Source organism: Cydia splendana, chromosome 14 (genome assembly GCF_910591565.1).
Source record: "Cydia splendana chromosome 14, ilCydSple1.2, whole genome shotgun sequence".
Classification (NCBI taxonomy): domain Eukaryota; kingdom Metazoa; phylum Arthropoda; class Insecta; order Lepidoptera; family Tortricidae; genus Cydia; species Cydia splendana.
Genome location: NC_085973.1, coordinates 926461 through 942162, shown reverse-complemented (window position 1 = coordinate 942162; position 15702 = coordinate 926461). Strand labels below are relative to the sequence as shown.

The 15702-nt window shown below is 38.7% G+C and overlaps 3 protein-coding genes and 1 long non-coding RNA gene across 4 annotated transcripts in view; 1 reads left to right on the top strand and 3 right to left on the bottom strand.

Moving 5' to 3' along the window:
- LOC134797092 (uncharacterized) overlaps nt 1-15702 on the bottom strand; it is a 119272-nt gene that overhangs the window by 13745 nt on the left and 89825 nt on the right. The window lies entirely within an intron of this gene.
- On the bottom strand, nt 36-9926 carry LOC134797017 (uncharacterized). Its single transcript, XM_063769213.1, has 2 exons — nt 9775-9926; nt 36-3806 (listed from the first exon to the last, which is right to left on the bottom strand). Exons 1-2 carry the CDS (start codon nt 9781-9783, stop codon nt 2919-2921), a joined length of 897 nt encoding a protein of 298 aa, XP_063625283.1. The 5' UTR covers nt 9784-9926; the 3' UTR covers nt 36-2918.
- LOC134797016 (gastrula zinc finger protein XlCGF57.1-like) lies at nt 11382-13067 on the bottom strand. Its single transcript, XM_063769212.1, has one exon. The coding sequence runs from the start codon at nt 12950-12952 to the stop codon at nt 11549-11551; it is 1404 nt and encodes a 467-aa protein (XP_063625282.1). The 5' UTR covers nt 12953-13067; the 3' UTR covers nt 11382-11548.
- Nucleotides 13626-15199, top strand: LOC134797015 (zinc finger protein 501-like). Its single transcript, XM_063769211.1, has one exon. The coding sequence runs from the start codon at nt 13717-13719 to the stop codon at nt 15076-15078; it is 1362 nt and encodes a 453-aa protein (XP_063625281.1). The 5' UTR covers nt 13626-13716; the 3' UTR covers nt 15079-15199.

Genomic DNA, 15702 nt, shown 5'->3' with positions numbered 1-15702 from the left:
CCAAACAAGGTGCAAATGAATAAAATAGTCAGTGCTTTTGCTTTTCACAATGTATTTATTTCAAAAACTTAAATATTTATAAATTAACAATTTAACTACTATGCACAATATAAATAAGTAGTTCATTTCATTTGTAAACGGTCGGAACGGTATTTTACAAAACTGTATATAATATAATGTAAAGTTAACAATATTAAGGCAATTTATTATCACATTTTTTTACGGAACGTTAAGAAAGTATCCATCATGGACTTACATGTAGTAATATTCAAAAGATATTTTAATAGCATAATTGCATAGAGACATAAGTGCAACACTACATTGTACCGGAAAAACTGACGATTTTAGCATCGTTTCAATTTTTTGTCTAGGAAAAGGTCGGAAAAAATTCCGACAACGACTCCCCACTCCCGAGACTCCCATTCCTTCCACCGCCAACAAACTGTCTCACAGTTTGGCGAAACATTAGATTAAGGTACTAAATATTGTATTTTTTCTGTTAAACTTACAATAAAAAAAAAAATAATTATCATACAAAATTCTCTCGACATAATATTAGGCACTTTACGTATGTAACGTCCTTTAATAACTAGGTACCTATACATAAAGTGCTAACTTAAAAGTTTTCAGCACCACTATAAACGTTATATTTTCAGAATAACTGTTATGGTAGCGCTGAACACAAAGGTTAGACGAACTATAAAATTTATATCACCGATTTTGCCGATTCAACGTCGTGTTGCAAAATAGACATGTACAAGTTTTATACTTTTTGTATTCTCAATTATTTTTCCAATGAAAAAAACATTCAGGATGGCTTTTATAAAGTGCTGTCGCAAATATTTGGACAAGCATTTTGTATAATACATATTTCTATGCTGGCACCGCCGCGCCTTATTGCAACAATTAATACTATCAATCTCAATTATTATTATTTTGCTCTAGTAACTAATAAAATTAAATTAATTTGACTAATTTATTATTATGCTAAAATAGTCCAGCAGAATACATTTACAGTCCGTCTAAGATAACTTTGCACCGATTTCAACAGAACAAAATGAGGGATTGTTTAATGACAGTCCCTAAAATAATATTGATAAAAAATTTACACTATTGATGACATTTCCACACTTTGTTTTTGCAAATTCCATGCAGAGTTATCTTGGTCCGACTCTAAAACATTGAGGAATGACATAGAATAGACAAAACGCAACTGTACCTACTACCATAATTGGTACAAAACTAGAAAAATGTGACAGTCAAGCTGACAAAATACAGTCAATGTATATTCAAGCACACTAAGCTCATTTTGTCTAAACTCTAAATAGGTAGACAATTATGGTAGTACCTACGATGTCGTACTAAAGTTCAATAACACAATAGGTATAGGTATAATAACAATTTTAAATCTATTCTCGTCAATAGATTGCGAGTAACTTGAGGATGCCATTAATTAAAACAATTTTGCCAACCTTTCAGGAAAATGCCATATCACGTTTTCAAATATGTAAAAATACCAACGAATAACCACAAAATCTACCCCTATTACAATTCCATTTATAAAAAATACTGTATAAAATGCAAAACTCAGAACCCAACATATTATAATCGTTCGCACGCTTTCATACAATGACATAATAACACGTGTTATGACACTGACCCATTCCGCACACACCGCATTTTATGGCTATATCTAAGGCTAGTGACATGGTTGTTTTGTCTATGCACTAGAATATAAAAATACGCAACAATATTGCATAAGAAATGAAAAAGAACCATCAAGAAACTACAGTCAAGGTTGATGCCTTTACCTTCATAACGCACTAATTAATCATAATAATTAATCAGTAACTGCCTCAAATTAACATTATTGTTTGAACTGCTTCCTTAAATAAAGTTAAAAGTTAGAACGGAATGTAAAAAATCATAAGATTAGGATATTATATAAAATTGAAAGAAATAAAGAACAATTTCTGGGCACTAGAACTAGATGTAAATAAGGCACGCTATTTGACACTACTGACTTTCAAAGGCACTCGTTAAAGTGAAGAGTTAAGTACATTAATACTAGAAATTGAAAGGAATACTAGTGACCCAATTGACGGGCCAAGTGAACGCTCATTAGAGTTATAAATGATAGTGAAATATGAACACGAATGGAGATGCTCGGCCCATCAAAACATTCAAAGGCCAGCTTCGGCCGAACACTCATTAGCTCATCCATCAATCTCCTACTGTGTAGAAGTAGAAAGTTCCCTAATCTTTTGACAGATGAATAACGATTATTGGCGTAGTTAACGCAATGACCACACGTACAGAGCCGCGGTGACACGCGGGAAACAGAAAACAATCCACGTCATGCTGAATAGCGTTATTAATCGCTTTATTGTGGCACTGGGAGCGAATTCCCGGCTAATCATCGGTTTTTACGATCATAAGTTTTCTCACAACGCCAAGAAAGCCAGCACAATGGCGCCGGTGGCGGCGGCATGTCCCGCGGACTGGGAAAGCGACGCAAAACACCCAGGTTTTTCAGTATTTAGCTACCAAACAATAGGAAGAAACTTACTCACACTTCGAGGAGTTCGGATCATGTATCGGCCGCTTTCCAACAGCGCATGCACGAGATAATTGCTGTTACGGATAACCATCATTTGCATTGTTCGCGATCGGGAGAAAATTAATTGCGCGCCGCGACTGATCGATGAAAGAAATCGATCAGCTGAAGTCTGCGGGACAAAAACCGCTGTAATTTCTTCACCAGGCGTTCACTCACACTCGCGACCTGCTCATTAGACTGTCCGCTGTACCGTATCGTGTTTCGCACTAGATAAAGTTACCAAAACCCACACACATTTCGGCGCCACGTCCGAGCGACGATCACATTGGACTTATCATACGATGTCTCGTGACACCAGTTAGGCCGCACCAGTTTCGTGTTTCTGCTGGATGATGGACTCCCACTGCGCGATGAGTCTTGTAGAACTTGGCGCGAGGAATTCCTGTCCTGGACTGAGTTCACACAGCTCAGCCAAGGATTTTGCCGGCTTCAAACTTCCTATAGACTCATGGCCTGAGCTGTTCCTCGGCGATGGAGACCGTAGCTCATCATTTAAAGCCTCATACAGCTCTCCTATGGATTTAGTCGGCTTTAATTTCCCTGGCATCGGGATCTCTTCGTCCTCTGACTCGGAGCTGGTCTCATTATCGCTCAACTCTAAATCAAAAGGTCTCTGCTTCTTCCTCATACGTTTCAGCTCGTGTTCTCTATCCTTCATCTCTTGAAGCTCTTTCTGGATTTTCTCCTCAACAGGTACGTAGCCTTTTCGCACGGGTTTGCCTTCGGGCGTGCGTGTGATGATAGGCGTTGTAGGGCTGATAGGGGCCACTACAGGGGAAGGTGTGAAGATTAGAGGTGGAGCGAATGCGACAGGTGATGTAGGCGTCATAGGCGACGTGGTAGGGAGTTTCCCTTTGTTGGCTATGAACCTTTGCATGATGCCTTTGGTTCCATTCTGAGGTGTGAAGCGTCTCGTGTAGCCATTTGTGTTCAGCAAAGTCGGTGGTGTGGGCGGCGACGGGGCGATAGGACCGAGGAGCTGTGACGTGGATACAGCACGGTTCAACGTCCGCGGCGGCTTCTCCGCGTCACCATTCATGTGACCATTCTGATGGTTCATCTCAATCGTCGACTCCGAAAGCATTTTGTTCACCCTGAAGTGCCCTTCCTTAAATTCTCTCTCTCTTTCTGTGACCTCTATTATCTCCCTCTGGATCCTGGAGAGCGGATCCTCTTTCAGCAGCGACTGGAAAAAACGAGAACGCAAAATTAGTGAAGGTAAAGCTACTGCATAACCAAAATAGTTTCGCTACTTTCATCAGATATAAACCTTATTTATGTGCATGCTTGTTTTTTTAATTACAAAGTACCGATGCTTTAATTCCTGGTATAATCATTTGTTTTACAAAAGAAAACGGCAAGATATAAATAATAGCCGGTCTCAGTCCGGTATGGCGTCTATAGGTCGCATGACCTTAAAAGATACGTGTTATCGATCGAGAAAACGAGTTATTGATACAATTCAGCTCAAGCTAATCGTGTTGCCTAGTTCGGTGGAGCAAATAGTTAAAAGCGCGACTAGATCTAGCGAATAAGACGCATATGTTAGCTGTAGATTGCGCGCTTTATGCGAGCCTTGCATGAGTTGCGCTAATATGGCGTGCAATAGGAAGCAAACCACAAGCAAACACTCAAGTGCTAGCGAATTTTAATAATATCTCTTATTATTAGTGCAAAATTAGCCACATTAGCGAGGTTTCTGTTCCATATATTTTATAGAGGCTTTGACCTCCGTGACAGTAAAACCATTTATTTGAAAATACTAAAGTACCTAGGTAAACTAGGTAACTCGCTAGGTGACGTTACAGTGTTAGACAAAGTCTTGCCAAATGGCGCGTGGCGGCGCCATCTAGAACAACGACATGAAGAAGTGAAAAATAAACTTGCTTTTCAGTTTATTTATTTAGTTCTAGGACCAGCAAAGTCTAAGAGAACTGTAGAAGTCTATACGTGTGTAAATAAACAAGAAGTATATCTAGGAACGTGACTAATAGCGAGTGTATCCGTCATGTCGATACGTTATCGGGCGATTACTAAAATTGCTGTTTAATATCGTAATCCGATGCGGGCGATAAACTGTTTCCGTTTCTAAATTGATTTTAGAGATATTTGTTTTTCGAGAAACATTTCTTTGATTGGAGTTTATATCGTTTTCTCAGGCAAGTTTCAAGAAAATCGAAGTTCGAATCGAGTTTTTGTCTATTTCGAATGATGACAGGGAGCCAGATTCAAATTTCACAATTTGTTACGGTTATTTTGATACGACCTTGATGATCACTCACTCTGATGCACGGGAAATGAAGTGAAACACGTGAGATCTACGCCAATCATCAAGACGATCCTCGGTCGCATCAAAACCAGTTCAAAACTGTAACATGTTGTTAAAGAATCGGACTCAGTAGGCCTAGCACATGGTTGGCGCGACGCACGACAGTATCTCGCGGCGATATAGAGACTACCCGTCTTTTTCTAACTACCTACGTTAATAAAAGAGGAACGGGTATGTTATCTCGCCGCGAGATACTGTCGCGCCAATCATGTGCTAGCCCGGCGTGAGCGTGGAAACATAATTTCCAATTTGATGTTCTATTCGAAGAACTATCACGGGTTTAAATGAGAACATCAAGGAAAACTAACATTGAAAACAACATTAACCGACTTTACTGAGGTCGGTTACGGTGCCTCTTCGCAAAAAGTGTTATTGATTTAAGCGATTAGGTTCGAACGTCAATGTAAACTTATCAAGTTTTCTCTAAACTCGATCTGAATCCAAGTGATATTTTTGACATTATGAACTAGCTAACAAGGTCATTTACATTTAACTGCATTACCGTTTAATATAATGTATTTTTTTGGGCGTTCTCGGTAACACGTGAACGGCGTTCGTTCAAATATATACACGTTATGTATGTAAGTAAAACGCATTAAACGCAGATTTCCACTTAATATAATGGACCTTATCTCTCTGTAATAAGGATTACCTAACAACACCTGTATTTGATACAATTGAGCGTGTGTTCCTCTATATTTAGCGTTTATTTACGTAATTAGAGTCAGACCGGGGCGAGATGAAACGCGTCAGGAAGTAAGGAATTGGGGCAACTTTCACTGATGTATGCGCATACGTCGTGTAGCAAGGGACGGTTATCTTATCTCGTATGTGTGTGTGACACACAGGACAGTGAAAGTAAAGCTTCAGATTGGAATTTTGGTACTGGCTTTACATTTTGCGTAAGAATTTATTAATCAGATATAACCAGCCAGCATATCCTACTGAAATCTTTAAAATGTTATACGTCGATGATTTAAAGATAATTTTTGGCGGGTAAACCAGAAATAGGTATTTCAGGAGAATACTTAAATAATGTACAAAAAGAAGGTATTTTATTATTTACTTGCTAAACTTACAAAAAGTGATAAGTTTTGCAATTTAACTTTTAAAATGCCAATGGGGGTAAAACAATGATGATAAAATATTGCTTCTACCATGGGACTAGCTACTATTTATTTTTTACCTTATTTTGTATCACTAGCACTAAATGTTCCAAGTCCTTTCTCGGGCCACAAGCTATCTACACACCAAATTGCATCTAAATTGGTGCAGAAAGATGAAGCTATATTATGGAATTGTCTGGTAATAACTCCATCATTAATTAGATATTCCGTCCGTCTGCTCTTCGGTGTACCATACCCAAAGAACATGTATCATTTCTACTATAATTACAAAATTGGAATGTAAAATGCATTATGGAAGTGTATATGAACATGCATGTTACGTAAATAAAATAACGATCAATCCAAAAAGGTCAGAGTCCAAATATGGCTTCAATTTTATAATTTTCTGCCGAAATTAGCCTTCCAAGTTTGATAATTACTTAACAAAGGTTAAACTTTTATGTCAAGTCAAAAAGAAAATCTGCACCGTTGCAACTCCTGAGTACACCTATAATTTAGGTAGCTACTTCAAACAGGTAAATATCAACGATCTTTAGCCTCTATGATAAAGATGCTGACCGAATTTTTAGTCACCTTTTTGCATTATTTTTCGAGAACGGTTTTTCCTGCTCTATTAATAGCGATGTGTTTACGTGTGCAAGGTACAGTCATGACCAGTGACAGTATCGCGTCTGTATCGCGGCCATTTTGCGACTGCATCGCTGCAAAATTGGCGCTGTGTGACCTACGCCCTTAAGGTCCTTGGTTACATTTAAGGTACATATTGATAGGAACGGGTTATGCGTCATTGCTAAGTTTTGCTCCAATTCCACATATATATGAGACAGATATGGCCAGAACGCCTGCCATACACGTAAATTGTAGCCATAAAGTAAGTAAGTATAACTGAGTAAGTAATATCATCCATATTTATACTAGACTTGCATAATGAGATCGCTATTTAGTCAGTCAACAGCTGCTCGTTTTAAATTAAATGTTTCAGTTTATAGATTATTGGCGGATTTATTGAGGAATTAATATTTTATGAAGTCTTCTAACATTCAGGCCTGAGCCAGAACCATACTTACTAAGTATTTTATGTTAGTACCTAGACCAGGATCTCTAGAACTGTGTCGTATGCATAAATGACCGCAGTTTGACTTCGATGTTGCCAGGCTCAAAAGTGGTGCCGTTTCTCCCACCAGCCCCTTGAATTTCCCCCTTACAATTCTCATACATTCGCCGTCGAAAAAATTACACATTTTCCTCAAATCGGACTTAGTAAAAGATATACAGAAATAGCTTGAGTTGTATATATAATTGACACTTGTGTTTAAGTGTGATGTGATTTTAATTTAAATATGTCTACAGAACAAGGGTTCAAATGCTTTGTCATATCGTCGAGTATAATAGAATATATAGACCCTTGGTGCGCATCGTCTATCAAATCATGTTGCATCAATTCTTTACTGCTGGGCAGCCATAATGATGCAACCAGTACTTCAGTAAGACATGCGTTAGGCATTTGCAGTCATGCGTTTTAGAGAGACGCAAAATATAATAGGTACATGAAATCACATTAATTTTGGCCTTCAAAAGTTAGAGGTTGACGTGCTGATGTAACAAACGTTAGTAATGTCACGATCTGATACAATTATTCGGCTAGTTATACATTATACAAAGAGCACATAAGTTTGTATGTTATTTTACGCTGATAATCGCACGTGAATGGCGTTCCCAAGGTTTTGCCCGGCGCATGTCGCGCGCGCGTCCATGCATGGCGCGCTTTAATTGATTTAGCATACTCCTATAATAGTTAGTTAGTTACTTGGCTAGTTTGAGTTTATTGCAATATTAATGCATGTGTGAATGTTTAGAATGGCCTATATGGTCAAGTGATGGTCGCGGTCTCCGGTCGCGGTCTTCTGTCTCGGTCGCTTAATTGTCTCTGTCGCGGCGCGAACCTCCACCTTAATGGTACTGAAACCTTCGTGCCCGAGTCCAACCCGCACTTGGCCGGTTTTTTAATAACCACAGTAGGTTGACGTAGGTTGGTCTTATGACCTTTCTACCGTTACGTTCCGCTGCACGCAAGCCCTTTGACAGAGCAGGAAGGACACAATACCTCCTATCCTATTACTAAAGTGGACATTAAAATACGCTTTTAACGGACCGGAGCACTGACCTCTGGGCATCCGGGATCTTAAAGGGCTTCTGACCTACCGTAGACATGCAATACCGAGGGCCTACCACCAAGAACATCGAAAAACATCTGTTTCTGTGTCGGTCTTGCAGGTCAATAGACAGAAAGCATAGAGGAAGATAATAATTTTACCTATAGAGTTAGACCAAGCTTTTCATCATAATTTCATAGAAGTTTGACATTTAAAATAACACTTGCACAGTCTGGACTATCAAAATCGCTGGCAACTTAGCTTGGTCTAGTAGGCACGGCAATGGAAATCTATCTGTAGAACTGACCGACTTCCTTGGCCATAGACAGTTATTAATATAGAGAACCAAATAGACGTGCAGATTAGAATTTGAATCTTTTCGAACGCGTTAAATCGCTGTTTGCACCTCCAAATCTTAGGTAGGTACGTATCGCTTTGGTTGTTTTGTAAGGTGCATTGTATAGGTACCTACGCCACAGTTACTTTTTGTAGAATAACTTTTCCAAGTGTTAACTGCTATACATTATTTAGGTAACTATCTGTAGCCACAAAAGTTACCTTAAAACCTTAATGTTATCCGTGTTGTACAGTGTTGCTCCACAAAAGTTAACTGAGGTGGGCACCTTTATAATAAGTAACTTAGGTTACAAAGTAAGTATTTTTTTCGCGCATACCTTGCTTATTTTTATATTGATAACTAGTCTAAAAGGCTGCCGCAGACACATTTGAAATTCTTGAATGTCTGTGACTCCGAATAAACTCAAATTATTTGTATAATGTTTTCCCAGTAACAGCTGCACTATCTACATACATATCTACAGAGCGTCTGTTTGTCTAGATGTTCTTATATAAAAATGCGTTCTCAGGTAGTTTTATGGTTTTAACCCGAGTCACTCTCGGATTAAATCTCGCTTCACGACTCTGAACCAGTTTCTTATTGGATTCCAGAATGAAACAAAGTTCCTTGTTACTTGTAATTTAATAGGTATTGCTTAATCAAGCGAAACAATACCCACTCATAAACGAGTCGACGATTACTTATAACAATCGATATTAACGGTAATTCTCAGAATGATAAGACAATAGCTCCAATAAATAAAATTGAACAATCGCTTGATAAAGTGTTATCGGAGATCAACGATTTCGATTCGACAGGGTTTTTCGCCTGGCAATGGTGAATTACCCTCGTTTTAAAAACTACGGTAAAACCATAAACATCGATTTGCGTGGAGTTCGCACTTTTTAAAAAGGCAATATGGCTTAGAGCTTTGGCCTGTCCAGATCTTAGAGAATATCCTCTAAGGTCCAGATGGACGAATAAAAAAGCACTTTTTAAAACTTTTTTTTTTTCTTAGCGGCCAGTGCGTATGGCCACGAAAATCTTCCCGAGCTTTATCACTGTCGCCGAGCATTCACAAAAGCTTTCTACACGGCACACATTTCCAAACTTGCTATTCTGTTGCTAATTAAACGTAATGCGAGCGCTGACCCGTATAGTTTTATAGTTGTAAGATTACAATCGAGATGTTAGACAACGGTACTTACTTCACCCATAGTGAACGAGAGTAGTGATCCAGGCACAGTTTAACAACTTTAACAGTTTAACACATGGAACGGGCGCGGGACATGGTAACGCGCGCGACGCGTGTGCGGCGGCCGGCGGTCGGCGGGCTAACGTCCTCGCGAGTGCCGCGTATCGCCTCGCCGGTGTGCTAGGCCAGGAGACCAGCGGGGGCGCGAGCGGAGCGGAGGCGGGAGCGATGTGGTTGTGCAGAATCTGGTCTCTTCATATTTAGAATTTAAGTTATGTTCCATGCAAATTTTGGCATTTACCTTAATGCACGTTATTGACTGGTTTACTTATACTTATAACACTTTAAACTCTTAACGTTTTGTACACATATATTATTTAGTTACACAAACGGGTCTACCGCGATATAATTTCATTGTTTTTACCTTTAATTCCGACGTTTCAGCTGATTTGCACCAGCTGTGGTGGTCACGGAAAGACTGACGTCCCAACAAACTAATTATATATAAACTAATTTCGGGTAGTTTAGTGGTGTTTTATTAATATCTCCGTTGACAATTGTTGGGACGTCAGTCTTACTTATACTTGCTGTTGTTTCTGGATATTTACGTTATTCAGTTCTACATATTAGCCTCCTCAAAACATACGAAGAAAAGAAACTATGTACCAAAATTAGTCTAATTAAACAATCTTTCTGGATCAAAATTAGCATTTTGATCAACGTCGATTGAGAAAACTATGGCTTTGAAAAAAAAAATTAGATGAAGGCCGTTAAAAAGATCATTGACTTTGAAGATAGGTGCTATAAACAAACTGAATTTACCTTATATCATTCAGTCGTCCGCACCCGCGCTTCTCCTGGCCACACGCAGCCGCGAGAGTGAGAGGGCCCGATAACGTTACCTGTAGAAAAGAGAAAGGGGCATAACACCTCACAACACCTGCTTTACCGACGCGCTGTTTTACCGACGGTGGTTCCCGCCATTTTGAAATTCGAAGGATTTACGCTCCGGTGGTAAGGGTCGTTTCCCTCTTGGCTTGGACTAGACAGGATGGACGGAATTGGAAGGTTTTCGATGTTAAATCGGGTCAGCTGGTTTAATTAAATTTGGTGCGACAGGAAACCTTGCAAGTGTGTTGAGTGGCTTCATCAAAATATTTTAGTTGGTAACAGAAAATTAGCTCTAAGTAATTGTTATTGCGTTCAACGAAATAGGTACCACTTATGTAGTACATTTTTAGTACTACCTAAAGGCGGGATTCCACCAGTGTGCGGCACAGGTATTTTTGTACTGAATATGCTTGTGCCGCACACTGGTGGAATCCTGCCTTTACATTTGACTAAGATTTTTAGCTTAGGTACTGTATTTTTCAGGTCAATGCTATGCCAGGTAGTTTTTATGCATTTCATTTTAGGTCTTATTACACAAACAGCATAAAGTCTATAATTAAAATACGCCGCTCACTAGCGTAACTTATAAACGTGTATAACTATTAAGATTTCAATAAATAAAATCGTACTGTTGGCAAAAAAGTAGGTATAATTATTTTGTCACAATAATTGCCTAGGTAATTAAAAAGGGTAATAATAGAACTACTTCTACAAATGCAAAAAAATAACTTCTACTTAAACTAAATGGTAATAAAGTTTTCTTAAATGCTGTAATTAAATTACGGTTCTAAAGTCTTTGCACAATTACTACTAATTACTTCAGGTTTTTAGTAATTCTGTGACTAGAATTCTTAACATATCAGTCGGCGCATACATTAGCATAAAGTAACTATAAACTAAGGACCACCGAGGGTTAGGATGGTTTTGTCTTCTTTGAGTTGCAGCTCCATGTGGCTAACCCGAAGGTGTCGGGACAGGTCACTCATCCGGAAGAATCCACGGGAACAATGCTGGCACACATATGGAGTGTGGTTCGTATGCTGCTTTAGCAAATGGAACTCTAACATAGGAGCAGTAGGGAACATTCTTGTACACTCCCCAATCGAACACTTGAATTTAGCTGCATTCTCATGCCTAAATGCTAAGTGATGCGTCAGACTACGCTTTGTAGCAAACTTCTGTTGGCATACATGACAAATGAATGGCTTTTCGCCTGTATGCTTGCGCATGTGGACTTCTAAATCTGAAAATGTCTTTGAGCAAATATTACACTGTCCGGATTTTTCTGAATGCTTCCGTCTTATATGAGTTTTGAGGTTTCCTTTCATTGAGAATGTCATGCCACAATAGTTACAAACATTTTGCTTCTTATTCACATGCAGACTCATGTGGACTTTTAGAGCACTGTTGCTTTTCATAGACTTGTGACACAGATGGCAGTTGTAGTGTTTCTCATCGCTGTGAACCAGCAGATGTTTTCGGGCCACAGTTCTATCAGCAAACTTCTTATTACATATGGAACAAGCAAACGGTTTCTCTCCAGTGTGAATCCGCTTGTGACGAATGAGTGAAGCTATTTGCCGGAACTTTCTGGAACAAAACGGGCAGGCGTATGGACGCTCATCTGTGTGGACTCTAATGTGTGTTATTATCTCGTTTTTTCTAAAGAAGCTGCTGCCGCAATGCTCGCAAGTGTATTTTCTCTCTCGTTCGCTGTGAAAAGTTTCGCAATGTCGTTTTAAAGCTCCTTTGGTAGCAAATTTGGCATCACATGAGGATGTAGTACAGGAATATGGTTTTTCACCAGTATGAGTTCTCATGTGGATCTCCATGGCTGAGGGACTGGTGGTCATCTGCCCGCAGGTGACACACTGTATCGGCTCCATTTTTCCTTTCTTCCTCTTCTTAACATATTTACCTTTGTTTTCTTTTATTTTCTTCTCTGGTTCTTCCCAGTTAACATCATAGTCATCATCTAGAAAGCTAAAGTTAAGGTATGGTTCATCTGGATCGTCTTTTATGTTTTCCTTCTTGATGTTTAACGCTGATTCTCTTTGACTGTCTAGTTTTAAGGTTTTCAAAGCCAGGTCTGAAGCTTCACACTTTTGCACGAATTCGTATGACACAGAGAGCTCGGCAATGCAGCCGAGGCATATCGAGCTGGGCATACCGTCGTTTTCCGTGATAGTAACTTTAACGAACCCCATTATTTTGTCGCTGTACGGCAAACCATCGTGTTTTTCGAACAGCGATGTATCGCCCGGTCTGCTGAGACAAACTCGACAAATTTTCGAATCCATTATATCTTCTTACAGGAATTAGGAGTCTAATAAGATTCCACTATTAATGTTTTCATAGTGATTAAATTTTATGGCACAAAATCGGGCTAAAAAACACAAACAAGCTTTATTTTATTTTTTGTTCTACACAAATCAAATGTCAAACTACCTTAAGAAATACAGTATAAAAGTTTGTCTAAAATGGAACGGTTATAATACTGAAAATGCTATAAAATACAATTTAACTTTAATTCTCTATTTAATAACAAAATAAAAGAAATAATGTCATTAATTGTATTAACATCTAAAATTTATTTAGGTATATATTAAGAATTAAGATGATTTTCAATGTAAGGAAAGCAATTGTGAAACCTGCGTGGAACGAATCTCATGAGAGTGAAAATAGAAAGTCAGGATTATTTAAGCTACGCAATAAAACGAAGACAATAGGTATACTTTAGTTTGAAAAATGTTACTTTATGTGAAAAGCTTTAGCTTTAATTTTATTTTATCTTAGTTATTGTAAGCCTTCATTTTTTTATAAATTTGAAAATTTTCTTTGTACGTATTGTATTGTTACATTATGTAGTGCTATTGGGCTATTGATATGAGCGCTTTTAATAGTATCCTTATTTTTAGTTTCAGCCGTGGAAATAGCTTTCGTAAATGTCAATGTCAAATTGTGCGGCCAATACCGATGTTGTCTAATTTGCCCATCTTTACTGGATCGATTTATTTAATGGAAATTAAAACGATTACTATCTCAACCTCAATGCTGACAGAAAATGGATCAAAAGATTTGTCGACTGTGTTGCAGAAATGAAGGAACTTCGTATATATTTACTGATGATACTGGCGTCTCCATTTGCGCTAAAATATTATATTGTTGCGCGAATATAAAAGTTTCTGAAGACGACGGGCTGCCGCCGCGTATCTGTAGCTCCTGCGAAGAGGAGCTGACGGCCTCTTACAAATTCGTGCTAAAATGCGAAGCCTCAGACCAAATATTACGCTGCAAAGCCTCCGAAATCGATCAAAACGACGATTGCAAGCTAAAAGTCGAAGTGAAACAAGAAGATGAGGAGCTAGCGGCCTACGAAGATGAGACGGACTATCCGTATCTCGATTATGACGAAGTTAAGAAGGAGAAGAAGTCGAAACCGGCGTACAAGAAGAGAACACGGCTCAAAGGAAAAAGCTCTTGTACATGTAAGGTATGTGGTCGGGTGTGCGCGAGTCAGTCGGCGTTGCTCATACACACTAGAGTACACTCCGGAGAAAGGCCCTACCAATGCCCCTCCTGTGATAAAAAGTATTCTGACAGAGGTGGCTTAAAAAGGCATATAGAACGAAACCATTTTGGAAAAATGAGGGAGCGCAAATTCATGTGTGAAAATTGTGGTAAAGCGTTTTATACGAAAACTGACGTGGCTGTACATATGAGGACTCATACTGGTGAAACACCATATGCTTGTACCATTTGCCCTTCAAAGTTCACACAAAGCAGTGCCATGTTACGTCACATGAAAACACATTCTTCAGAAAAGTCTCATGGCTGTGAATCATGCGGCAAAATGTTTGGTACGAAGGAGAAACTGAAACGCCATTTTATGTCCCATTCTAATGAGAAACTGTATAGCTGTTCACTTTGTAATTCCCCGTTTAAGTATAAGAACAATCTGAAGAAACATTTGCGTTTACATTCGGAGCCGAACCGCTTTGTCTGCAATTACTGTGGCCGGACTTTTAATGTAAAAGGCAATCTAAAGCTACATATAAAGACCCAGCATTCTGAAAAGTCTGGTTTCTGCACTATCTGTTGTAAAAATGTGCCAAACATAGACACACATACTTGGAGACACACGGGGGAGCGTCCTCTGAAATGCGAGCTTTGTACCAGTAGCTTTTATGAACTGAAGGCTTTAACTCACCACATGAGCTTCAGACATAAGAACACAGACAAATACAAGTGTCCCATAGAAGGGTGTGGGATGACATTCCCGTCCCGACCTATGCTTGCATTCCACAATGCTAAACTCCATGACACTCGGATCCCATTCCCCTGTGACCGGTGTTCCAGAGGTTTCTACAGAAAGAATGATCTTGCCAGACATAAGATAGGAACCCATAAAGAAAGACTGACATAAAATGCCATTGTAATTTATTTCTATTTATTCAATTTCATTTTAAGCTAATTTTATACCTTGTAGTATAATTATAATTAGGAATGCTAGTCTGTTCTGAATTCCAATAATTTTAGATTTTAAATCAATAAAATTTTAGAAACTTGTTTTTTATCTTCATTGCCTTGCCTTGACAAGTAGGTAGGGTAGTTCTCCAGTAACTGGCCGCCCTACTAAAAATGAATTCTATTCACCTATGAACAGAATTCATTTTAGTATAAGGTTTTAATAACTGGCCACCTTATACTAACATGAATTCTATTTATAGGTGAATATAGCTTGTCAAGCAAATCTTGTCAGTAGAAAAAGGCGCGAAATTCAAATTTTCTATGGGACGATATCCCTTCGTGCCTACATTTTTCAAATTTGCCGCCTTTTTCTACTGACAAGATCTGCTTGACCAAGTATAGAATTCATTTTTGGTTTGGGGTGGCCAGTTAGTGGCGAACTACCCTACCTACAATTCATTGGTTAAAAACATAAGAAAAGTGATAAGCAGATTTAATTTACAATTAGATAAAATAGCAATTCAATTGTGGTGGTAAGTTCGTGATACGAGTGTAGAAAAGTAAAACGATTCCAATGAAT